This window comes from Vespa crabro, chromosome 5, assembly GCF_910589235.1.
Source record: "Vespa crabro chromosome 5, iyVesCrab1.2, whole genome shotgun sequence".
Lineage (NCBI taxonomy): Eukaryota > Metazoa > Arthropoda > Insecta > Hymenoptera > Vespidae > Vespa > Vespa crabro.
Window position 1 is genome coordinate 9,446,977 of NC_060959.1, and position 26,930 is coordinate 9,473,906.

At 31.5% G+C, this 26,930-nt stretch overlaps 6 protein-coding genes across 12 annotated transcripts in view; 4 read left to right on the top strand and 2 right to left on the bottom strand.

The window, feature by feature from the left end:
- The first annotated feature begins 544 nt into the window (after positions 1-544).
- Positions 545-3,075, top strand: LOC124424029. Its single transcript, XM_046962491.1, has one exon. The coding sequence runs from the start codon at positions 975-977 to the stop codon at positions 1,467-1,469; it is 495 nt and encodes a 164-aa protein (XP_046818447.1). The 5' UTR covers positions 545-974; the 3' UTR covers positions 1,470-3,075.
- On the bottom strand, positions 2,028-12,072 carry LOC124424026 (nucleoprotein TPR-like). Its single transcript, XM_046962483.1, has 12 exons — positions 11,672-12,072; positions 11,422-11,584; positions 11,083-11,304; positions 10,446-11,005; positions 9,988-10,379; positions 9,587-9,849; positions 5,531-9,497; positions 5,049-5,459; positions 4,584-4,949; positions 4,321-4,510; positions 3,923-4,243; positions 2,028-3,795 (listed from the first exon to the last, which is right to left on the bottom strand). Exons 1-12 carry the CDS (start codon positions 11,841-11,843, stop codon positions 3,680-3,682), a joined length of 7,143 nt encoding a protein of 2,380 aa, XP_046818439.1. The 5' UTR covers positions 11,844-12,072; the 3' UTR covers positions 2,028-3,679.
- Positions 12,073-12,172: 100 nt separating this feature from the next.
- On the top strand, positions 12,173-14,541 carry LOC124424028 (pentatricopeptide repeat-containing protein 1, mitochondrial). The gene is made up of 3 exons (XM_046962490.1): positions 12,173-13,934; positions 14,019-14,324; positions 14,415-14,541. The coding sequence occupies exons 1-3, from the start codon at positions 12,558-12,560 to the stop codon at positions 14,520-14,522; spliced, it is 1,791 nt and encodes a 596-aa protein (XP_046818446.1). The 5' UTR covers positions 12,173-12,557; the 3' UTR covers positions 14,523-14,541.
- Positions 14,542-14,551: 10 nt separating this feature from the next.
- Positions 14,552-19,942, bottom strand: LOC124424027 (protein virilizer). Of its 5 annotated transcripts, none has more exons than XM_046962485.1 (5): positions 19,722-19,942; positions 19,499-19,611; positions 18,875-19,238; positions 15,132-18,780; positions 14,552-15,004 (listed from the first exon to the last, which is right to left on the bottom strand). In XM_046962485.1, the coding sequence occupies exons 1-5, from the start codon at positions 19,773-19,775 to the stop codon at positions 14,715-14,717; spliced, it is 4,470 nt and encodes a 1,489-aa protein (XP_046818441.1). In that variant the 5' UTR covers positions 19,776-19,942; the 3' UTR covers positions 14,552-14,714. The 5 variants fall into 5 exon arrangements, with proteins under 5 accessions (XP_046818441.1, XP_046818442.1, XP_046818440.1 ...); XM_046962486.1 differs by having other exon boundaries at positions 14,552-15,007; positions 18,875-19,187; positions 19,722-19,941; XM_046962484.1 differs by having other exon boundaries at positions 14,552-15,007; positions 19,722-19,941.
- Positions 19,943-20,091: 149 nt separating this feature from the next.
- On the top strand, positions 20,092-22,506 carry LOC124424060 (type 1 phosphatidylinositol 4,5-bisphosphate 4-phosphatase). 2 transcript variants are annotated; one of them, XM_046962560.1, is made up of 6 exons: positions 20,092-20,443; positions 20,550-20,734; positions 20,812-21,021; positions 21,102-21,242; positions 21,562-21,616; positions 21,792-22,506. In XM_046962560.1, the coding sequence occupies exons 1-6, from the start codon at positions 20,374-20,376 to the stop codon at positions 21,875-21,877; spliced, it is 747 nt and encodes a 248-aa protein (XP_046818516.1). In that variant the 5' UTR covers positions 20,092-20,373; the 3' UTR covers positions 21,878-22,506. The 2 variants fall into 2 exon arrangements, with proteins under 2 accessions (XP_046818516.1, XP_046818515.1); XM_046962559.1 differs by having other exon boundaries at positions 20,093-20,458.
- A 1,074-nt stretch (positions 22,507-23,580) lies between these two features.
- LOC124424184 (ras-related protein Rab-35) overlaps positions 23,581-26,930 on the top strand; it is a 3,565-nt gene continuing 215 nt past the window's right edge. The window contains exons 1-3 of one of the 2 annotated variants that reach the window (XM_046962881.1): positions 23,581-23,975; positions 24,692-25,110; positions 25,199-26,930. The exon at positions 25,199-26,930 is cut by the window's right edge and continues 215 nt beyond it. In XM_046962881.1, coding sequence (XP_046818837.1) covers positions 23,924-23,975; positions 24,692-25,110; positions 25,199-25,327 — 600 coding nt within the window. In that variant the 5' untranslated portion in view covers positions 23,581-23,923 and the 3' untranslated portion in view covers positions 25,328-26,930. Of the gene's footprint in view, positions 23,976-24,685; positions 25,111-25,198 lie in introns of both variants that reach the window. The other variant, XM_046962880.1, reaches the window with a different exon arrangement.

Below are 26,930 nucleotides of genomic sequence, written 5' to 3' on the forward strand. Positions count from 1 at the left end.
TTCCTTACTCCCTAATACGTCATCTCATACGTATTTTTCTTATAATATCTAATATTTTTGATGAATTTCTATATATATATATAAACACAAGAGATGAATCATGAAAAAATAAATACTCATAGTAACAACCAACTGTTGCCCGCAATTATATTTCATGTGGTTTGTTTCGATTAAAATTAATTTATGATTAAAAATACATAGACGCTCTTAAGCGATGAAAGAACGGCTGATGAATCATGACGATATAAATCTATATAAATCCTTTATTAAAATAAGGAAATTTCACTGATGTAACGAATATTAAGATGACCTTTAATAATCAACTCTTAGGTGTCTTTTATTAATAATTCATTTATCAGAAAGAAAATCTCATTACTTGGAAATACCATCAACTTATTTACGTATATAATTTCTGAAAAAAAAAAAAGAATCGAGATATTTAATAAAATCCTTCCTCTTAATTAGAATAGAGGAAAAAGAGTTACAGAAATAACATGTTTTCTTAAAAATCGATGATTAAGGAAGTAAGGGAAGTTGTAATATTGGTATGGTGTTTTTATGGACAATCAGAAAAAGAATTGCACAATTGATTTATTCGTTAAGAAAATCGACACTCTTACGTAGAACGTTATTCCACGCGATGGTACACGTTCATCGACCACCGACCACGCGTGCAACCTCCCTGCCATGTATAAATACTCCTCTGCTAGCAGGCGAATCTCAGTCAGTCAAGAATGCGTCCGACGACGTTTTCTTCGAAATAAGAACATTTTCTTTCATTTAAGTTCCCGTTGTATCTATCAATATTGGATGAGTTTTGTCACTGAACGTTCTCCCGCATGGACGAAAATTTTTATCGCCGTTTTAATAAGTGCCAGGATAGTGAGAGAACGATTCAATAATAGTCAGTGGGTGATTACGAAGATATATTGGATAGTAACTGACAAGAAGAGACATTAAGAAGAAAAAAAAAAATGTTAATACGACCGATTAAATACGACTCTTGCCTTAGGCTATTCATCTTGATCACACCGATATTGAATAATATGATTCAATCGATGGCGATTAACAATAAAAATCATTATCATCGTACACCTAAGAGATTGAATTTTTCTCGTTCGTTAGAACCATCGGAAAATTTTCTTTGCGGAGAACCACAATCCCGCTCTTATAATTTAAGAGATCTTATGCGGACTGTTCATACAAATTTCGAGTTCGTCAATTTTCCACTTTACATTGTTTCGAAGCGGTGCGATGTACATTCCGGATGTTGCAAGAGTTTCAATATGAGCTGTACACCAGTCCCATCGGCGATCTATCACGACGAAATGGAGATCGAGATTGAGAGTCTCCAAACGAATGGTACTAGGAAACAATGGATACGAATTGAACAGCACGGTGAATGTATCTGCGCGATTACCAGCCCTGATCAACGGAATTATTCTACACCGAACATCAAGATGTTATGATTGATAAATGTCGTTAGGTCGCTGCGAATAAAAAGAAAGATAAGAAAACAACAAAAAGAATGAAAAAATATTGACAATGTAAGTAAGCAGATCTTGGGGATAATATTGCTTACAGCATACATTTACGAGAGCAATATAAGGAACGTATTTCTCATTGATGTTTCTTATCGATCTTTTTTTTTATATATATTGATTGTTTTATCGCTTAAAACATTCCAAGAGTAAATCAATACCGTTTGAAATGTTCGAAGGTGTTTGATGCGAACGTTAACAGCGCGATGCACAAAGATTGGCTCGTAGCCCAGTATCATCTATATAGCGGTGTCTCTTTCTGGAACCAAAATGCCAATGAATCGGCACCTGCTCTTCGAAATTGCTTTTGCCAAAATCAAAATCTTCTTAAGAAAACGAAAAAACAAAGAAGATTTAATTTATATATAATATCTATATATATATATATAAACACATATATATGTATATTTATTATTATTATTATTATTATTATTATTATTATTAGTAGTAGTAGTAGTAGTAGTAGTAGTAGTATAAAAACACATATATAAAAGAGCTCGTTTATTCGCAGAACTGATAAAATTTTCTACAAAAGAAAGTAAATACGCTTCGTTTTATTGTGATATTACGTAGGTGCCATTAATTATATGTACTTAATTTATATGTACTTAATTTATTGATAATATTTATAATCTCATTCTTTTTCTATCTATCGTATAATAACGTAATTTTCATTCAAAGAGGTTTAGATAAATATTAACTCTAACATTATATTAACTTTTAGATCAAAGCTTCACTGCATTGTTGTTCTTATAAAACAATACGTTTTGTAAATATTAACATAGTAGTATTATTTACTGATTTAAATTAACGAACATATTCACAATACGAATTGTTCGAGTAAGAGACTGAAATGCCCGTATATAAACTGACTTTATTTTATTTCGGGGAAGACTTTTGTGTTACCATTAATAGATATTTCATTGATACTAGATGAAATTAATATCGGATTTAATGAAAACATAAATTCTGCAGAACATTACAAACATTGTAGTACGATGTGTTCATCATGCTATGCGATATCGATATATTACATACTGATGATATAAAACTAATGACGTAGGTACGTATTGTATATAAGACAAAATTATTTTTGGACAGTTCAATACATATATATATGTCAGCGCACAAAAAGCAAATTTATTTGCTTATGTGACCAATATTTATTCTTTAGAAAGAAAAGTGTGCTCTATATTTTCTTAAGACAAATTTTGATAATACGTTTAATATGTAAATGAAAATAAGATAAATCTTATTTAATTATATTTATTGAAAATATTTTAAATAATTGTGAATGATAGTAAAATAATAGTATTATATTAAACACACACATAAACAGAATAGTAATAAATTGTATACACGCTTGTTTTCCTATAACGGAATACGTAAGCTAGTTTATTTATTTATACATTTGGATAAAATGACAAATACTGCCACAAAAGTAAAAGAATTACAATTTTTTTTACATCAGCACACAATAATCTTTTACAGTTTCCTCTTTTTTTTTTTTTTTTTTTTTTTTTTTTTTTTTAATGAAATACACACTTATAACAAATAACTTTAAAGAGAAATATCGACAAAGAGAAGGAAAGCAATAAAGAAATTATTTGTATAAATAATGATCGATTTTGTTACCATTTGGATGATTTAAACAAATTTTGAACAGATTTATATGTTAACAAAATGCACGGATAAATTAGGTACTTTTAATTACTAATCATATCTTCTATACTTGGAAACAAAACGATTGTAATGGAATGTCATTTAACATATTTTCATTATTAAAAATATAAACACAAATCGAGTTATGTATGCAGTCATGTCATTGCGATATGTTGTAATATATGAAAAGAATGACCATAGAATTCGCTATCTTTAAAATGATAGTAACATTATTATTATATAGTAAATATGTCATTTTATATTTGTACAATGCTTTAATACCCTAATCTTATGAAATATATATTTTCATAAACATTTTCTGCGAAGATGTACTGTTGCTTAATTCTTTAAAGTTCACTTATATTTCTTGTATTCAATAACTAGATAAGATATCTTATAAGCACTTAAAATTAATACTTTACATTCAAAGGATGTAAAAAGAGAATGTATGTTTATATCTGACTTATATAGTAAAGTTAAAAGCGCGCGTATGGATACTTACCACGCATTGACCTACGTCCTCTAGTACCTCGACCTCTTCCACCTTCATTATTCGTTCCTCGTGTTGCATGTCCACGCATTACATTTTGCCCTGAGAGAGAGAGAGAGAGAGAGAGAGAGAGAGAGAAAGAGAGAGAGAGAGAGAAAGAGAGAAACAAAAGATAAGTCACGAAGATAGAGAAAGTATTATTATACAAGATAAATAAATATATGATCACCTCTCCCAGATTGACTTTCCCAGACAATAGGCGTCGGTCTTGCTCCGCGAGCACGAAACGGAGATCGTGCTGATCTTCGAAGTGGTGTACCTCTGTTACCATTAGCCGTTGCAGCTGCAGCTGCTGCAGCAGCTGCCATTGTTCGTTGACGAGTATTACTAGAAGGAGATGCTTCCGCTTCTCTACTTTCTTCCTCGGTATCGTCTTCAACTATGTCACTTCCAGGTTCTTCCACTCCTTCTCCCGTGTCAACGGCATCATCATCACCGGGCACTAAAGATCCAGCTTCTTCTGTCCGCTTTTCACCTTCTGAACTCACTCCTACAATTAATCAATCAATGTGATTTGCAATTAATGAAAAATAATTTCTTATCGGAATGATTAGATATTGATCTTACCTTCAGTCGGCATTGTACTAGATTCTGTGATAGCTTCCGTTTGACCCTGTTGTTGTTGTTGATCCGCACTAACTACACGGATACTCGGAATAGTGGATTCCTCGTTAGTGTCGGTCACGGATGCACCTATTACCGGTACTGTTGTCACAGAAACGGGAGTTTCTTGTTCTTCCGATGGTCCACTACTAGTCTAAAAATAAAAAAATTATTATTGTGGAAGAATAATTTGCGCGAATATGCATATTATGTATTTCATTTCTTACAGATGGTGGTAAATCTGCAGCTGGTGAAACCTGTAAAGGAGTAGTAGGTACGCTACGTCCAGTACCGCCATCTTCTAATTGAACAAGATCTATTCTACTATCATCTATGCTTTCTTGTACCACTTGAGCCGCTCCTGAACTTAATGAACCAAATATTGTTCGAGTAACAGTTCCCGTAGTAGTTGTTAACGAAGGTGTCGAAGAAGCTGTACCGGATGCCGACGAGTCTCCAAAAGTAAATCGTGCTTGAGGTACTTGAGGTGAACTCACAGCTTCTCCAAATCCGTCACCCCGTCGAGGAACAAACAGTGTGGGCGTACTGGGTACTATACTATCGTCACCTCCATCTTCGTATCCTTGTTGTGGCTACAGTATCAAGATTTATATTTAATTACTCATAATATATTAATAATATAAAGGTTTTTTCTTTAAAATTAACATAAACACATAAACGGAGAGACTAACCAAAAGCAAATGTTGTTGTTGTTGTTGTCGAGGCATCGGTGCAATACCACGTGACGAACGTGATGTAAAGGAAGTTGGTGGTTCGCCGGTTTGTCCGGCACTACTAATCGCTTCTGATTGTTGTTGTTGTTGATTTACAGGTATCGTCGCTTGAGCCTGTCTCGGAACCTCTGCGCTAGCTGAATCTTCTTCCATTATAATTTCAACTTCATTGTTATCTCTTTCTACCTCTGCTTCAACTTCATAGGGCATTTCATCTTCCTCTTCCATTTCTTCATACGGATCATTATCGAATTCTTCTTCTTCTTGCGCTTGATTATTTCCACCTCCTTCCCCCTCGTCACAATCTACTATTACTACACACCCTTCCTCAACCTCTTCATCTTGATCACGTTGACTAGAGGTAGGTACCTACAAATATAACGAATTTTATATATACATTTGTTTATATTATTTTTTTTCAAGTATCATTCAATACTTGCCTGATATTCTATTTCTGAAATACTAGCACTAGCTGATGACCCTAACTCTTGTTGTCTACTCCTCTTGGTTTTTGGACTAAGTACTTGTTCTTGCCTACTGTGATCTTCTATTATTCCTGATCCGGTTGCAGTGGAATCAAGTGTTCTGGGACGTTTATGACCGGTAGACGCTTGGGATGTGCTAACTGATTGCGTAGAACTACTAGCCACTGTTTGCTGTTGATCGCTGGCTACCGCTTGTTGTTGTTGTTGCTGTTGTTCAACTCGCGGGCTAACTAATGCCACGGTTTGTTGTTGCTGCTGTTGCTGTTGTTGTTGCTGACATTGTTGTTGTTGTACATTTAAAGTTTCAGCACTCTCTGCGTCTTCTCTTTGAGTCGATTCGGCAGATTCGCTCAACTGTGGTTGAACGACAAGCTGACGCAATGTACTTGGTGCAGTCTGTGAAGAGCTGCTTGTGCTAGCTGGTTGGAAATCAGTTAGGCTACTTGTGGGAGAACTTGTCTCAGTTGTATGGACTATTTGTTGTTGGGGTTGTTGCTGTTGATGTGGAGCAACCATAACGGGTGCAGTTGCAGTCGTTGGTAACACGGCTGCTGTTCTAGATTGAACCACTACACTCATTGGTCTAATGCTTGCAAGAGGGGTTTCTGCACGAGCTGACATAGGTTTAATATTAGCAGTAGGAGGTTCAGTCGTTGCACTAACCCCGCTAACTCCTGTTAATTGTCTCTGCAATTGTGTAATACGTTGTAATAGAGCTTCCTTTTCCGCTTGAATTTCCGTCTTCTCGTGTTCTAAGCGAGATATCCTTCCTTCCATTTGAGATTTCAATGCAGCAAGTCTAGCGTCATGTTCCGACGTATCCGAATCATTTGATCCAGATTCTACCTTTGCTTTCAAATCAAGTAATTCTTTTTCACACATTTTCTTTGATTCCGTAAGCTGCATGATCTTTGTTCTGGCACCTTTTAGTACTTGTTTAGCGCGCTCTTCCTTTTCTACACTAGTCTTATTCATCGTATCTATTTCTTTCTTGAGGTTTTCCGCTTCACTTTGAACAACTGTCATCTGACGAGTCAAGTCATCGATCTTCGTTGTTAACTCAACATTCGCCTGGCGTAATTCTTGTCGGCCCTCTTCTCGTAATTGGTCTTCGCGTTCCTGTGTTACCTGTCCAGCATCTTCGTTACCAGTATTAGCGGAAGACATTCGTGATTCTTCCGATCTGTTTTTTTCTTCTTCAACCGTTTTAGCTAGTTCCTCAAATTGAGTTTTATATTTTTTAGCGATCTTTCTTATTTGAATTTCCTTATTCTTAATATCGTTCAGAACCACTTCCTTATCGCCAAGTTCTTTCTTTAAAGTCGCTAGATCTTTAGCTTTCGAAGAAGAATCCGCAAGTGCTTCGTTTAAATCTTGACCCAATTTGCGTGCATCCTCTGAAATTTTGGAAACTTGTTCCCCTTGTACCTGCACCTGTTTCTGAAGTTGAGACAATTGTTCTTCTAATTTTGTTTTCTCTACTTTCAATTGATTTAATTCTTCTGTACGTTTAGCATGCGTTTCGCGTTCAGAAGTAAGTAATTTACTTAGACTTTCACGTTCAGTTTGTAATCTACGCCAATCCTCAGGACTAGCTTTGTTAGCTCTTTCTACTAATGCGTTAGCTCTTTGTCTCCATCTCGTAGCTTCTCCTTTAAGCCCAGTATTTTCTTGTACCAATGCCTCATTCTTAGCTGCCAAATCTCTTGATGTATCACGAAGTGGCACTAACTCTTCAGAAAGTACAGTTACCTTTGACATTAGTTCCGTGACCTTCGTTGTCAAACTATCTCTTTCTTCTCTCAAAATTCTATTAGAATCAGTTATAGCATTTAATGTTTCAATTTTGCGTAATAATTCGGCATGTTTAGACGTAGTTACCACATTAATTTCTGATTTTTCTCTTTCGGAATTAAGAACAGTTTCAGTCTCTTTCAATCGTTTCTCTGCCACATCTACTTGAGATTTTAGTCTCAAATTTTCTGCCCTGAGAACGTCGAATTTAGCTACGGCTAAATCTTTCTCGCGTCTCAAATATTTCATAACTTTAAGCAATTGTTCGGCAGATTTAGAATCTTCGTCTATAATACTAAAACTACGATTCATTGCTTCAATACTAGTATCAGGACTCTCTCGACCACTTCCCTTTGCTTGTTGACTTTGCATAATAGCTGTTTTGTCGCTTAACTCTTGAATCTGATCGTGTAACAGAGAATTTTGTGTATCCAGATCTTCGATCCTTTTTAGAGTTTCTTGAACCTCATCAAGCAACTTTTTCTCTCTCTCCTTAAATCCAGATCTTTCCAATTCTAAAGCTTCAACAGCTGCATTTCTTTCTTGTGTCAATGTTGCCATTCTCTGATCTACATTTTGTACCTCCTCTTTTAATTTTGCTAATGCCTGTAAATCCACCGAATGCAAAACCATTTCTCTTGCATATTTTTCTTCAGTTTCTAATGCTGTCGTAGAAGCATTCTGTAAATCACTTTTAACAAGCTCTAATTCTCCTTTGACTTCGTCAAGTTCTTCAAGTTTCCTTTCAGCCTCTGCGAGCTTTTGTCGCAGCTCGGAATCAGTTTCTTGACGACCACTTGATATCTTTGCTAGTTCATCTCCCAATTCTTTAACTCGTTTTTGAAGTGACATAACTTCAACTCTAGATTGTTTTAGTGCATTTTCTAATTCTTCTTTACATTTATTATGTTGTTCTGTTAATTCTCTAAGCTGCGACTCAGCGCTTTCAGCGATATCACAATATTGCTGACCCTGTTGACGCGAAGTTTTTAATTGTTCTGTTAGAGATTTTACTTCTGCCTGATTATTAGCTAATTGCATTTCTAACTCCTTCAATCTTTTTCCCATATTTTCATCGCTAGTAAAAGGTTTCGATATTGAATGAGCAACTGTCTCTCTTAATTTCGTATTGACTTCCTCAAGTTTTTGAGCAGTTTCTGTTTCTGCCTTGCGAGCTTGTTCTAATTCTGAACGAATTCGTTCTGTTATTTCTCTTTCCTCTATCAAGCGTTCCTGTGCTGTAGTATATTGTTTTTCTAAATGCGATGAAAGTTCTCTAAATCGATCCTGTTCTTCTTGCAGACGTCGTCTTAAAGCAGCACATTCTCTCGTTGCATCATCCAACCGTTGTTCGGCACGTAATTGATTTTCCGCTTGAACACGTTCCAAACAAGCTTTAATTGATTCTACATCTGCTCTTAATAAAGCTTGCGTTTGTCTTTCTCTTTGGAATATTTCTCGTTCCTTCAAAAGACGCCCTTCAGAGTCACGCAATAGTTGCCTTTCTTGACGTAGATTTTCTAATTGAACCTCAGCACGAGACAAATGAGTTTGAGCAGAAAGAGCTTCATCTTTTAATATCATTATACTTTGTTCGTGTTTTCCAATAGTAATATTATAATTACAACATTTCTCTTCTAATGCTTTTATTTGTGATTTATAAGATGCAACATTTGCTTGTAGAAGTTGGAAACGCTCGTTTGCAGAATCCAATTGAGCTTTTAATCTGCAACAACGAGCAGAACTTGCATCTGCCTCTTTTCTATGTCTCTCAACTTCTTCACCCAACATTCGTTCATGCGCTATCTTTTCTTTTCTGTATATTTCAAATTCGTCCGTAATCTGTTTTAATTTACTCTCAATTTCATTATATTTTCGTTCCCATTCTTTTTCTTTTTCATTATCTACTGAAGCTTTAGATTTATCATTGTCATTTAAGCTTTCTATTGCGCTTGTATTTAATTCTTTATTTTCTTCATTAGGAAGTTCTTTCATTTCTGTTGTATTAGATTGTTTCAAACACTGTTGATACATATTTTTATACATATCACGTTGCCTTAGCAAACCGTCCAACATTTTAGCTTGTCTGTCTTGAGCTGCTTGCATATCTGCCAATTGTTCCAAGTACCTAATATATAAATGTTACAAATTAATGTTTTACTCTAATTTATTTTTAATATTATTAACATATTATTAATATTTAAAAAATATACAAACCTATCTAATTTCTCTTTCATTTCACCAGAATTAATCTCATCCGTAGCCCTTTCCATTTCTTCTTGTCTCGATGATAATGTACGTACGATAGATAATAATTTTTGATTATTTTCTTGTAATTCTTCAATATCTTTAAATGTTACAAGCTTTTTAGTAATGATTTGTGATGAGGCCAAATCATCTGTATTCATCGTTGAAAATTCATTTGTATGTATACTATTACCAACTCTATTTTCTTGAACTTCCTTAAGGAGGAAGCATACCTAGTAAAAAAACAAGAAAACAATAAACATGTAAATAATTTAATGGCACATTATCGTTATATATCTTTACTTATTTCTATTTTTTCTTACAATATTTTTTTATTTTTTCTTATAATAAATGAATATATAAATATATACCTGTCTAGCTAAATCAGCAAGTTCTGATTTTAATCTTTGATTTTCTTTAGTATGATGTTTGGCTATACGATTAGCTTCATCCGCAGTTTCCTGCAGACGATGATTTTCTCCAAGAAGTTCATCTAATCGTGCTGTTAATGTAGTAACATGATTTGTGGCAGTTTCATAATCTTCACGCTGTTGCTGTAATACAGGTGCTTTATCTTCAAGTTCGCGTAGAATAACATCCATTTGTGATTTCAAACGTTCATTTTCTTCGCGTTCCGTTGTCAATTCATTAGTTGCTTCAACTAATTGTGTATAAATTTGTGTAAGGCTTAATCCTTTCTTTAAAATTCTACTAGCTATAGCTGCTGTTGGTGCCAATTGTTCAACGGCTTGATCTAATCTTTCTGTAATCAAATAAAAAATATTATTTCACATTCATACGTTTAGATGTTTGCATATTTATATCTTACCTTGCTTAATATTTTTCAATAATTCGTTCGCATTTTCTAATTCTTTAGTAAGTTCGATAATTTGTTGTTCTTTTTCCTGAAGATCTTGATTGTGTTGTAACTGAAGTTGATTATGTTTTGTTTCTAATTGACCAAACTGTTCAGTAGCATGTTCTAACAATTCCTGAAGTTCTTTAACAGCATTTATAAATTCTTCAGCTTTTGCATTTGCTTCATCTGCCATTCCTTTATAAAGATCTGCCAATCTAGTTTGAGCTCCAATTTCTTCCCGGTATGAAGAGTGCATAGATATTTCGTGTGTTCGTTGTTCTTCCAATTTTTGAGAGAGGTCTTCACAACGTCGTTGCAGTGACGAATAAGATTCACGCAATTGTGCTGATGATTCATTAGCAATTCGCAACTCTTCATCACGTTGTGATAAACGAGTATCGGTTAGAAGCGCTCGTGCCGATGCTTCAGCTCTAGTTGCTTGTAATTCTGACGTTCTTTTGCTTAATTCTTCTTCTAAACCAGCTATTTGTTGAGAAAGAAGCGTTCTTTCTTGTTCCAAACGTTTTTCTCTGTATAATAAGATATATATATATATATATGTTTAAATTATTAAATTCTAAATCATTGTATTGTTAAAAATACTAACTTAAAATCCAAAGTCATGTCACGGCTACGGACTTCTTCTGCTTCTGCAAGAGCTTGACATTTAGCAGCAACAGCAGTTTGTAATTGAGTTCCAAGCGAAGATAATTCAGTACGCATTCTTTCAACTTCAAAATCTCTTCGTTCCACTTGTAATTGCAACGTATCCCTCTCATCCACAGCAGTATCCCTTTGTTTCCGTAAATCGCCATTTTCTTTTTCTAACCTATAGAAAAAAAAAGTATTATATTTCAGTTATCACTTAGAGATATATCTAAAGCTTTGATAAATTTTAAATTAAAAGCTTAAATTAATTTTAATTAATACTTAGGCAATGAATTACCTTTTAACGGATTCTTGTAATTTTTGTACTTCACTCTTTACCTCATCTAAGTTAATTTGTAACTCAGTACTATATTTTGCTGCCAATTCTAATTTTCCATTACATTCATCAAAATTTGATTTTGTATCTGCTAATTCTTTTTGTACATTTTCTAAACTTTGTTCTGCAAAAAAAAATTTCTAAGCATTAAATTGAACGATCGTTAAATTAATACAATAAAATGAAATACCAGTAATAAGTATATGCGTACCAAGATTTTTGCGATTACTTTCAAAAACCGCTTTGGCGGTTATGAATTCCTCAAATTTCGTGTTAAAATAAACACCGAGTTTTTTCTTAATTACCTCGGGTACTTGCGTCAATTCTTCTTCATTTAGAACTTCATGAAGCACGTTGTGTTCATTCTCATCTCCCGTCTCCATCTTTTCAACACTTCGCGAAAAATTTACAATACACTAATACCTTTTACAATTATATAACGCTATTCTTTTTTGTTTAGTTTATAGCCAAAAACCGTAGCTACAATCGATCTCAATCATCAAAACAACAAATATTTACCACATTGCTAACATACATCAGCGCAATTATACTATGCGATATGAACCACGGTAAAAATACCGGTCCTATGATCCTTATAGAATTGACGCTCTTTCTGATTTTATAAGAGTATATTATTCCGACGCTCTAACTGTGTGTACAGTTGTGTCTAGATATTTGTCCAGTTTTACTCTACCTCTCTAGACTGTACTCTGTCTCCGTAACCAATGATAATTCTTCTTACTAATTAAATCTAGACGAATATTTCGTTATGAACAAAGAATTAAATTCGTTTAAATATGAATAAGTAATGAACTTCATGCATTATTTTTATAAATTGCATGTATTTGATACCGTATTTTACTACTTTATTATCATTCATTTTATTTTATGTCAATATAATATGATTAATGAAAACGTGCAATAGAATCGATAAGTATCGAACAGCTTTTATCGAATATAGTTTAAAAGTTATATTACATGTTGAATTTGAGCAAGTATTATAGTTTTTAAAAATGTATAAATTTTATATATAATAGTTGAACTATTGTAGTGTACAAAATTCTTTTATTTATTCTTGCAAGAATGAATATTTAATAATGATTTCTACAAGAATAAACACATTGCCGATAAAGACTATTTTAGGTTATGTTAATAATAATAATAACCACTATAAGTGGAAAAAGTTAAAAATTTATTCATATCATTTTCGGACTTACTATAGAAATAACAATGTAAATGACATATTTTGTAGTAAAATAAAATTACAACATGAAAGTTGTATTCCCACATTATTAGATAGAAAATTTTGTACAAGAAGTGAACCAAAGGAAAAGGATGTTTTTGGTGATATAGGATATAATAAATATGATAAAGTGGAAATGGATGAAGAAGAAGAAGAGGAAGAAAAATTTCAAGATAATATAGCTAGAATACCACGTAGATTAAAATTAAGTATTGGTCAATATGCTCAGAAAATAAAGTCTCATATTGCAAATGGAGATTTATCGTCTGCCCTAAATGTACTCACATTAGTGAGAGAAAATCGAGATAAACCTACCAATTTCATGTATAATCTTCTCATACGTGCTTATGCTTTACAAGGAGATACAAAGCAATGTTTTAGTCTTTACAACAAAATGAAGAAAGATCAGTTGAAGCCCACAGATGCAACATATACTAGTTTATTTAATGCTTGTGCAGAATCAAATAATAAATCCTTAGCCTTAGAAAAATTAAACCAATTACGGTTTAATTTATATGAAACAGGATATCTATTAAATGAAACACATTATAATACATTAGTGAAGGTTTATAGTCGGCATAAATGTATTATTGAAGCTTTTGAAGTAGTAGATGAAATGAGAGATAAACGAGTACCTATAAAAGAAATAACATATAATTCTTTATTAAATGCAGCAATATCTGATAAAGAAGCAGGAATGAGGCATGCTTTGATCATATGGCATCTTATGAAAAAGTATAGAATAAAACCAAGTCTAATTACATACAATTTATTATTTAGAGCTATGAGAGATACAAAGTTTGGTAATTACAAAATTAATGACGTACTAATGCCAGAATTAATAAATACAAAATTAAATATTTCTGAAGGAACCAGACCAAATTTGCTAAGTAGACCTCCTGTTATCAATACATTACCCATACCTATAGTAATAAAAAATAAAAATGTAGAATGTGTATTATCACCGGACACATACTTAAATGATATTTTTGAAAATAATCGTTTTATCTTATTTGGTGGCTTTGAAAACATAATACGAATTATGGAAGAAGATAATGTCACACCAAACGAAGTAACAGCTACTTTATTACTGGATTTAATTCCAAATACAGCGGATGCTGAAAATTCATTTCTTCAATATATAGAAAATAAAAAAATTACATTAGATATTGACTTTTATAACATGCTTATTAAAAGAAGGAGTCTAAGAAAGGAATATGGTTTGGCAAAAGTAAATATAAAATAAGATATATTACTGTTTGTTTTTGAATATTCATCAATGTAATAGATATAAAAAATAATTGTTTTCTTGTAGAAAATCTTGGAAGAGATTCAACGCAAACATATGATTCCAAACGTAATGACATTTGGAGTTTTAGCAATGGGATGTTTTCGGAGTAAAGAAGCTTATGAATTAATAGAAGGATTGGAAATTGCTGGATATGTTCCAAATATAGTCATTCTTGGAACATTTATATCTAATGCATGTCGTACGTTCAATACCAACTATGTAATAGAAATGATACATTACATGAGGATCAATAGAATTAAGCCGAATGAAAAAATTCTTACGTATTTGAATAAATATGAAGAAACATTAACAAAAATGCATTTATCCAAGGTAATATTTATATAACTGTATTAATGCAACATATTACAATTACGTTAATAATACTAAAAAAGTTTTTCTTTTTTATACATATTATTACAGAAATATAAATTCAAGAAACAAATGTCAGTGAAAAGGGAATTAGACAACTTTATAACAGAATATTCTGCATGGAAATATCAATCAAATGATGAATGTGTAATTAAATAAAATCAAATTTTACAAAATATATACAGATATATAATTTAATGAATCCTCAAAATATATTTAATGTTCGTGGAACAGTTGTGACTTAGTCTTCAAAAAATATAATGTAAATTTCTATTAAAAGTTAAAAACAAAATATGTAAATAAATTTATTATTATTTAAAATCATTATATGTATTTAATAACTGGAAAAAATTATCGGAGATAAGGGGGTCGTGTTTCTGGTACCCATGGACGACTTCTTGCTCCAGTATTTACCACACGAGACGGGCATGTTCCACGAATACTAAGTTTATTGTAACCAGTTGGTCCTGTAGGTTGTGCTCCACATGTTTCTAATGCCACAAAATCATCTACATGTAAGGATGGAGGTCTTGATGTATTTGGCGGCCGTGAACGGAATGGGTCTGCACCTCTTCCTATACTTCCGACAGTAAGACCGCCTCTTAAAGAATTTGTAAATTGTGTCCTACCTCTCATAGGTGCTACTGTAATAAACATTAAATAATGAAAAAAATGTTATTAGCTACTATAGTATGCAGAAGCAATGATTATATTAAATTTTTTTTTTTTTGTACATTCTTTATAATAAAAAAAGTAAATATATCTCACCAAATGGTTGCTTCATTTTCGTAATAGGGGAGGAAGGTATTTGTTTTTGAATATCTCTATTTTCCTGATCATCGGGTTGAGTTTTGGTTTGTAATGGTTGTGTTGCATCATCGGGTGGTGCTTTAGAACATAAATTCTGTGCTTCTGATAGCAGATTAAAATCAGTAGGAAGTAGTTCAGCTGCAAGAGCTATTAAATCTACCGTTGTTTCGTTTTGTGTTTGATTTGACGTGATAAATGGAGATTTCTTTGAGCGTCTAGGAATGCATACAGATGTTCTTAAACATCGTTGTGAAAACTGACTTAGCAAGGCTTCCGGAGTAGGTAATAATGGTTCTAACATTTCAGGTAATGGTTCCTTTTCTTCTTTATCTTCAGCAAATTTTAAAGTATTTACCAATTCTTGTGCACCTTGTATTTTCTCTAAAGGATGTCCCGTTTTATCCCAAGATATCAAAGTTGCTAATTGTTGTGCACGCAAATATAATGATCTCTTTTGTATATCACTGGCAATCATATTCTCTAAAAACTTTATTGTTAAATTCGTAATAAGTTTTGTATCTGTATCTTCTAGATTTGAAATATGTTCTAATAATGATCTTAATGCATCAGGATTGTTTTCCAAACAGCTTTTTACATGATACAAGCCATAATTATGACTAGTAAGAGATAGAAGTATGTGTAAAGTATTTTCTAATATATCTGACTGAAATTTAGTGCTAGTCGCTAGAATTTCGATTAATATAGCAAGAATTGATAAAAGTGGTTCTTTACTTGGTACCGAATGTGTTAATCTCTTTTCAAAAGGTTCATTAGTATCTTCTTGAACAAGGCTTAACGTACAATCACATAATGTCTCAAAGATATCAAGAATTTCTTGTTGAACTCGAATATCGCTAGTCCTAAGTGTTGCACACATCATTTCAATAACTGGAGGATATTTTTGATCAGATTTTACTTGTGCTCTTGATGCTGGACTGGTCAGAGTTAACAATGTGGCTTTCATAGGAGCATGCCTTGCTAAGTCACTAAGTAAGGCAAGTATTAAAACATTATTTTCCAGTGGCACTGCAGCTATAATACCATCTAATAAACATCTACCTACTAACAATGCAGTAGGTGCTGCTAAATCACTCAATTGTTTACATACTGTGGAAAGAAGTACTAATAAATCTTTATTCCAACTGGCACAAAGTAGTCTTAAGGTTTCTGTAAGATTATTAGCTTGTGCTTGAAGATGTGCGGACCATAACTTCCTTACACCAAGTATACGTGCTGTATCATCGGTTATAGCTTCCTTTGCAGTTAGTAATGGCGGAAGTATACGCGATAAAAGTTTCAAGCCAGGAATAAAATTGCACGGTCTGAGAGAAACCATTTTTAAAACCTCACCTAACATTTTAGTCCATAAAGATTTGGCTACATTTCCAGATCCATCTGAATCTACCGCTTGTGTAAATACCAAAAGTGTTCCTACAATCTCATCGGAAAGACTTTTAACCGATCTAGTAGAAGGAATAGCTTCAACCAATGAGTAGACACCAAGCAAAGGCACAACAGCAGTTAAATCTTTGAAGTCAGTTGCCATGCATTTGACTAATCGCTCTAACAGTGCCCTAGTCAGTCTAACACACGGAAGAAGTAGTGCAACTAATGCTAATCCTCTTCGTCCAGTCAAAGCAGCACGATGTAAAAATGGCTGTTCATAAAATCCAGAAATGTTTGACATAACGGCAACAAGCGCTGTTAAGCCATCGGCAGCAAATAATTGTGTTAAAGCATTCCTATACTTTAATTCGACATATGGTTCCATAGGATCTATGTCATTATTTGAAGGAAAAATTAAATAATGCAGAATTCTGCACGCTGTAATTAACTGACCTGGCAAGGATGCTGCTTTTTCTGCACTTTTTCTAATGCATGCTACAAGTGAAGAAACGTCTCCATAATTCCAATTAGATAGTTGAGCAGCAGTTGTTAAATATGATGTTACATCTCGTAAAACAGCTTGATTTCTTGATTTTTCAAGAATAATACCAGCACGATTTTGAAAAATTTCTACATGGTCAGAATAACGTATAGTGACTGATATTATCTCTGCAGCAAATTCACAAAGATTAGCATCAGAAAGATACGGAATTAAAATATCTATAAATTCACCCATAGGAAGGACCGTTATTACAGCTTGTAATCCTTCAGAATATATAAGGAAAGAATGGAGCTTTTTTAAAGCCACCCAATCAGAAGTATCATATTTTAAACGAGTTAAACATTGTACAACTTGAAGTCGCCATGCTATAATGGATCCTACACTTACTGAATCATATCTTAAAGCTTTTAATATAAATTTAGTTATTTCTGGTTGCTTCAATAGATAAAACAAGCCCTCTTTTGTATCTGAAAGACGCAAAAGGAAACGATGCGTCGCTTTAATTAAATCAGTTTCTGACTCTGGCGAAGATAGAGCTAGAAGCAAATAATATGCAAGTTTATGATGTTCAAAATAGCTGATTAAATGACATCGAGGATTACGATTTTCTTCTCGTTCAAATTCCATTTGTGCACTTGCCGGCAATTGACGCTTAGGTTGAGCCATGAGTGTCGGTGCACATATATATGCATTTGTCAATTCTTTTATTGTTAATTTATTAAGTTCTGCTAATTCATCAAGAAATTCATAAATGTGAACTTTTCGTAATAACGAACTCAAAGCGTATTTCAGTCTTGCAAGCTTTGCCGAATCTAACATCATTATAGCATTTTTGTATAAATTATTTTTTGATTTCAAGAACTCGTGAACTATTACTGGACTTATCAATGCGGCATCTAATGCACGAAGTGCAGAAAGCTTAACTGGAAGTGCCACATTTTCACGCATGCATAGTGCTAATAATTTATAAGGTGCGTCTACTTTCAAAAGTATGTTTGGTCCCTGTGGAAGTCTACATAAAGCCTCAGCTAAACGAACGCCAACTTTCACGTGACGCACTTTATAGGCTGGTTGTGGTTGAGCACGAGCAAGGTCTACATCAAGACCTGCATTGATAATATTAGTTAAATCATTGGTATCACTAACATTAAGATCACAAGAACCAAGCGTTGCGCACAACGATTCGCAACTATGTACAAATGTTTCCTTCTCTTGACCTGGTGCATTATTAAAATTTAAAACTGACTTTGAAAGGGATTGTAATGTTTCCCGTATTTTATCAATACTTTCACTATTCATAGAATTTCCTTCAATAGTCTCAAATGGTTTTTCTAATTCTAATAAATCAGGCGGTCCTAAAGTATAAATTGCATCCAGCTGGACATTTTCACATTCAAATTCTGCTGTAGATGGCAAATCATCAGCCATAATATCCTCATCAGATAATATTGGTTCAAACGGTTCTCCTGTTTCTGCAACAACTCCATCTTGTTCAGCTTCTTCTTCTTCAGCTGATATTGATTCTGGACTCAAGGAAACAAGAGATTCTGAAGGAGGTGAAGATGGACGTTTCACTCCTTTTTGTACATTTGTATTATTTGGATCTTCCTCCCACTGTCCTGAATCTACCTTTCCAGTATCTGTTGTTGAATTTCTAGAGGGTTCTACTACTTGAATTGGTTGAACGGGTGGTGGTGGAGTCGCTGCTACACATGTTTCCTATTGATACGAGATACACATTTTAACAATTTTTCCAATCAGAATCATATCATTTGTATATTTAATCTTCCAATTAATAATAATACACACTTACATTTGTATTAGACTGATTTTGATTTTCATAATACCATTCAGACTGTTGCTCTGAAACCTGTGTAGTATTTTCCGTTGTTTCTTCCAATCCACTTACACATACAGTAGATCCAGCAGCAGGACTAATAACTTCCTGTGGATTATTCAATGATTTTGTCAAAGAGCCGTATACAGCTAAAGTAATAGTAGTGTACCAGCCTCGCAATACTAAACCATCAGTTGGTATTTGTTTCCGTTCACATTCTAATTGAATGTGAATATTTTGTTTATATTCTAAACCTCCAAGAGATTCAAATGTAGATGCTCCAGGTTTGCTTAAATCATTTACAAAAAATTCTATTTCAAACTGAGATGGATTAGTAGCACTGAAAAATAAACAATAATACAATGTATATATATATATATATATTTATATATATATATATAGACAGATATAAATATTTAATTCCATTTTCAAATAATATCATTTTGTTATACACAGAAGATTTATTTCAAAAGTACATTATATAATTATGAACATGTTATGTTATTATTATTATTATTATTATTATTATTATTATTATTATTATTATTAAGTAAAATACATTAATACAATAAGAAATGTATATATAGTATATTTAATTACCCAAGACGCACACCTCCCGGAAAATCTGCTTGCACTCTAGCTCCCAACGGTATTATCCTAACCTCGCTAATGTAAACAGGTTTTGGAAATTGTACTAAATCCAAATTTAATTCCTTCAGACAAAACATGCGATTAAGAATTTAATTAATACATTATACTAATACATTAAATACATTATATTTGTTTTTACTGAGGGACAAATAAATTTCTATTTAAAACAAACCTCTGAAATATCATGAGAAAATGTGTCAAAAAATAACAATTCCGTATTATCCATATCTGTGCAACGTTTCTTTTCGGCACAGTTCCTTATGATATTAAAGCATTTTAAATTAATATATTTACTTCATCAGTTAATACATTATGTTATCTGGGAATCAACATTTTACATTAGAACTCTCATTCGAAAGAACTACAAGTATCTAAAAGTATATCAATGACCAATCACAGCGTTGAATTACAATTGCTTACAATTGACATCAGTGTGACCAACATTGACATATATTTAACCATTCGGAAAGTTCGAATATTCGTCTACCATAGTTTTTTGTGTTACGTCATTTAAGGGGAATTAAAAGGAATTCATTTGGTTTTTGAAATATTTATATTAAAATACTCTACTATGGTTGGTTACATTTGGTGATCACCAACAGTGATTGGTTTTGTTAAATAGCTACGTTCAAACAGGAGACGAAGAATTTTTGTATTAAGCTAAGGTTGTTGAAAGAAAGAGTTCTCCGTCTAGAATCTAATGGAACTACGAAATGTGTTAGAAAAATTTGTATTTTGTCATCTTGTCATCGGAATACCGGGAGTACTGTCAAACATCGAGTAATTAATAGTCGTTAAAACCAGAGTAATCATACTGACAAATTATGGGTGATGGCAAGGAAGGCGAGCGGCAGCCGCTATTGAAAAATGAAAATGTTACTTATAGTTCACTCGGTATCGACGTAATAAGTAAATAATAATTGCTTTGAAAAATAGAGTCACATTTATTATAAAAGAAGATTTATTCTGCAAATTAATTTATTCATTGATGTTACTTTAGTTGAACCAGATTCAACAGTCAGTACAGTATCTCCAATAGGTCCAAATGAATTACCTCCGCCATATGAGCCAGCTGATCAGGGTGGTATGCCAATGGTTACTTGTAGAGTATGCCAAGCTATGATAGATATTACAGGCAAGCGAGAGCAACATGTTGTTAAATGTTGTCAGTGTAATGAAGCAACGGTATGTTCACAATGGATTTATATTTTGAATTTATCATGGAAGAAACGATTACATGAGTTTATGTATATTTGTTACAGCCTATAAAAAATGCTCCACCTGGAAAAAAATATGTACGATGTCCATGTAATTGCCTTTTAATATGTAAAAGTTCTTCCCAACGTATTGCTTGTCCAAGGCCAAATTGTAAGCGTATTATCAATCTCGCTCCAAGTCCCATAACACCACCGGTTCTTTCTATGCCAGGAATGTGCAGGGTATGCTGTGCTCATTGTCATGATACATTTCTGGTAAGATTTCAGGAATTATTAAAAAAAAAGATAACATCGTATATTTCTATGTAATATTATATAATTGATATTTGTTGCAGTTTAACACATTGAATAATGCTTTAGCTCGATGTCCACATTGTCGCAAAATATCTTCTGTTGGTCCAGACTTTGCTAGGGGTCGTGGTATTGCTTTTATTATTGTTGGCATTATAGCTTTGGTAATTGCTATTGCTGTAACGGTAAGTCAAATAATTATATATTACAATCCATTAAATGAAGACAAATTAGTAGCATATTCAGAATCTTTGAATACTGTAACAATTTTTGAATGAGAATTCAAACTAAATTCTAACAATGACTTATGTAAATTCCCTCTTGAATTTGACGATATCAGAGTTAAATATCATTCACCGTTTAATAGTTGAAGTGAATCTATCACGCGTTTAGCATTGTTCTTGTCTTTTGATATTTCTCGTTGAACGGATTATAGTTATGGTAATTGAAGCAAAGATTAGAGTGATTTCAATTGTAATGAAATAACGTAGAGTTTACTTTCAGGTTGGAACATATGCATTTGTCAAAACTAATGGAGGGATTTATGTAGCTTATGTTGGTGAGTTGAATAAATGTTAATAAAATATATGTATTTTTAAATGATGTTATTGCAAAAATACGTAAATATGATTGATATTATGTTTTGTATATTTTTTTTTTTATTTTTTTCTTTTTTTTTTATTTTTTTTTTTTTTTTTGAACTTTTTAACTACTATACTTTTATTCGTTTATAGGTGCATTTTTGTTAGCCCTTCTTTGCTTAGGACGCAGTATTTATTATTGCACAATGAAGATCAGTCTAATAGAAGGTCCTATGTAGTTGTTCCAGAAACTATCGATGATTAGAATATGAAAATCGATTCTTTTAACATCATTACTGTATAATCTATATCGTATAATATAAATCAAATATTTATAGTAACATGACATTAGTCCTTGTAGGACCAAGGTGATATCTTTATGCATGTAAATGTATGCCTATGTATGCATGCGTGCTACTAATGACGAATACGCGTATACTTACACATGCATATACATGCAAATATGTTATAACAAAGAGAAAGTGAATCAACCTAAGTAATACTTCTTGCATGCAACTATATGAAATGAAAATATATTAGGAATTAAAGAGGGTTTGTGGTGTTCGATGAAGCGTTCCTCTGCATTTTTATATATATAAATCTGTATAAGCGTAGGAACTTAACACGATGACTCATTTATTTTGTTTTTATATTCGTAATAATTATGTCATAAATGCTTTGTACATGTATATCTTTGTGATATCTATATAAGATTCACATAGATTATCCGTTGTATTTATTCCAGTTATATGCTGATATACGTGCATGAGACACTAATAAAAATTATGTTTTCAAACTTATGTTCATATTTACGTATAAATATCTGTATCAAGCTGAATAAACATATGATTAAAAAATTCTTTACTGATATGATACGACTTCAATTCAATAACTATACACATTTTCCAATTGACAATGCTTACAAATCATAATATTTAAATGTCATAATTTTATTTTTACAAAATATTTTATTACATTACGTTTGTAATGAAAAGGAAACTAAAATATAAGTATATGCGATACTCTGTGACTCGGACGAATATAAAAGAATACATAATTTTTTATCTATAGTATATATATATATATATATATATATATATATATATATATATATATATATATATAGATATATATATTATTAATTTTATATATATTATTAATTTTAGATAATATGTATTATTAATTTTAGAAAAATAATATACCCAATAGAGATATTATCAATTTCTTTTAATTATACTTTGATACAGTGTATTGGATCTATTGTTCTAAAAAGAAAGTGTACAGTATAATGACCTTTGTTATCAAACTAATGCATTACAATGTCCTAAAGTCATATCTGTTACGAGAAGATTAAATGGACGTATGTATTGTGCATATATTATTTTAACGATTTACCAACGTAAATTTTATTTTATTTAAGTGTATTCATTTTATATTAAATATATAATTATTACAAACGATATTCTATATAAAGGAAGCATGAGGATATTTAAAATAAAATATCTTATTCTACTAGACAATAAAATTCATAAGATTGAATGCGATTGATATTAATTGAAATTAATCATTGTAATGAAACTTTTTCAAGCCGTTAAATTTAAATTGTAAGAACTAATGAAAGTTAATGACAATAATATATATATATGTATATCGTAAAATATATTTTTAAAAAAGAACATTAATGTTTACAAGAATTTAATTCATTAAATATAGATTATTATTTATATATATATATATATATATATATATATATATATATATATATTTTTATATTTATTATTTTTTAATTGAAATTTATTTTCTTCGTATAGAAAAAAATCGGCTTTATATAAATGCGACGTAATGATTGGTCAATAGTACGACATATTGGTTATACAAAATGCGCCTTAAGCTTTCTCTTGTAGAAATTAAAAATTCTCTTTCTCTTCCTCTCTCTCTTTCTCTCTCTCTTGGTTATGTGTAGTCTATGAGAATATGGCGGTAGCGACATGTTGCTGACAACTTGATATGGGATGGGCGTCATTTTAAACGAATATAGCTCTTTTTTTCTCAATAGTGATAATGAATACTGATATCACGGCAAATAAATATGGCGATCAATTAATGTTAAAATCGTTTACCTTAACGGATCGACAGGTTTCATCGAAATTTATAAAGAGAAAGTGTTCACTTTGTTACGTCGGCCTGTCAATAGTTAAATCTCGTGGTATAGATATCGTGTTGTTTAGGGTTTAACATTTTAAAGACATAATTTCGATAATATAGTGCACTTCATAAATGTAAAAATGGCCCGAGAATATGATCATTTATTTAAGCTGTTGATGATAGGAGATAGCGGTAATTATCTATATATATATATGTATAAATTTTATAATACTTGGATATATAAAACAATGTAATTATATACATATATATATATATATATGTATATATATATATATATGTGTATGATTAACAGTTGATCAAACATTACGAACTTTTTTGTCGTACGAATGAATAAAAAAAATTGATAAATAATATTATCGCGATACGATATTACTATTGATTCAAAGTTTATGGAGCATATAGGTTTAATTTTTTTACAAAATTCATTTACAACGCACAAAAGATAAATTTTTATTTTGTTCATATTATAGGAAAAAAAAAAAAAAAAAAAAAAAAAAAGAATTAAAATTTATTAAAAATAAAATATATTTATATTAAAATAATTGAAAAGTAAAGAAATAATTGAGTAGAGTACAAATAGTTATTTCTTATTCAGTATGTTATTAATTGTTGGATACTTAAGATGATGGTGCAAAGTCAATGTCATTTCTTGCTAATGTAAAATATGTCATTATGTATGATTACATATATACATGATATTATGTCACCATTTATTAAAATATTGTGTGTGTAATTGCATAATCATATATTAAATTGCCAAGAGATTGATTTTAATTAATTGTATAATATATTTTTATTGATAAATAATTTGTATCTCTGTTTTCACTTGTCCTTCAATAATGTATATGTTCTTTTTTCTGTTTTTCTTTTTCTTTTTTAAGGAGTAGGCAAGAGTTCTCTTCTCCTGAGATTTGCAGACAATACTTTCAATGGCAGTTATATAACTACGATAGGAGTGGATTTTAAAATACAAACTGTAGAGGTAGATGGTGAGAGAGTAAAGCTGCAAATTTGGGATACGGCTGGACAGGAACGATTTCGGACAATAACTTCAACTTACTATAGGGGAACTCATGGCGTTATAGTTGTATACGATGTGACCAGTGGTGACTCATTTGCAAATGTTAAACGGTGGTTGCACGAAATAGAGGAAAATTGTGACGTTGTTAACAGGGTACTTGTAGGAAATAAGAACGATGCGCCTAATCAGAAAGTAGTGCTTACGGAAGATGCACAAAGGTTTGCCAATCAAATGGGAATTCAATTATTTGAAACATCTGCCAAGGATAATATCAATGTCGAAGAGGTATTATCAATTTTTTTTTCAAGCTCACCTTAAACATATTTTTCAATTTTATTTATAAAATTATGTAATATATTCATATTGTTTTTAGATGTTTATGGCAATAACGCGACAAGTATTACGGACCAAAAGAGAACGGAATGAGCGTCAAGCTATACAAACGAACGAAACAGTTAATTTGAGAAAAAATACAAAACAGCATAGGAAAAAATGTTGTTAACAGTACCGCAAAAAAAGTGAAAACTGTTAATAATATTATTTTATACAATAATAGGATAGAGAGAAAAAGAGAAAGAGAGAAAGAGAGAGAGAGAGAGAGAGAGAGAGAGAGAGAGAGAGAGAGAGAGAGAGAGAGAATAAAACAGCGAGCACGTGTTCGTAAATTGGCGAACATGAGATGCCATACACCTTGATATTTTCTAAAAACCACTAAGTTTTCTATCACGATTATGAAATTTAAGATTGCTTCCTAATGAAAGTTTACTTTGAACTATATCCATATTCAAAGAAATCTGAAATCTCATGAGCGTATATAGCTTATTCAGCCAAAGTGACTTTGTATGGTATTCTGTACTTTTTATTCGGTACAAGGATACTATTTGACGCTGTAATAAGAACAAAGTTTATTTATTTTGTAACATCTATAGAGGAAAATATGAGTGAAGTAGATAAAGTGAAAACTTTTGTTCCTCTTTAACATTCCTTGGAACATCTGGCATTTCTGGGAAAAAAAAAGGAAAAAAAAAGGAAAAAAAAAAAAATAAAAATAAATAGAAAAAGAAAAAAGGAAAAAAGGAAAGAAACAAAAAGAAAAACTACACTTAACAAAATCAAGAAATATAAGTTCTGTATAAAGATTGATTTATCATTTTATTGGCTGAGATAATTGTGTTTTATAAAGCAGGTTCGATTTTTTAATAATGTTCAGAGAACATAGTTATCTCTTATATAATATGTTACTCCTTAATTCTAGAAAATGTTGTTTAACGAAGTATCAATGATTTTCAAATGATTTGCTTCAAATATACAGTTTTAAAGATCGGTAATCATTTCTTTAAATTAATCCAAATATTTGAATTATCATTCGCATGAATTGTCATGCCGCACAAAGAGAATAGCTATACGAAGCAAAAGTTTGAACGTTTACATTAATTTGATATTTCGTATTCCATCTAAACCACAATAAAACACATAAAGCCAATTCGAATGTGTATACTGAGAAAAGAAGCTTATTACAAATATTATCATCCTCACACAAACTTTTAATTTCAAAGTTGTAATATTGTTTTATAGTATTTAGTTGCTTACTTTGCAGTTATTTTTAACTGTATGCTACAAAAATAATGAAAAATACGAGTGTAAAATGTTGCTTGGAAGAATCCAAGAATTATTATTCGTTTGTATTTATAAAAATGAAATAAGATTGCATGCAAATTCGGAGTAATAGGAAATTGTGTAAAAATCGATGACTCACTAGAATGCCCATTATTTATTTGTTTTTTTTTTCTTTTTTTCTTTTCTTTCTTTTTTTTTTTTTTTTTAAATTTCTCATATTATTTTTCGCGTGTTAATTTATTGACGTCATTGCTAAAAAAAAATTATTAATCGAAAAAAATTATGTCTATTTTGCTTTGGTGTGTGATTTTATGTGAACTTTTTATATCAACAATGAATTATTTATAATCTAGTCTTCTTATAAAAGTGTGTCCCATTTCGTCAAAAAGCACAAAAAAAGGAAAGAATGAAAATGGCGTCATTGAATTAATATTATTTAGCGAATATTTTACATTGCGAAATAGTATTATTTTAAAACGATATATTTT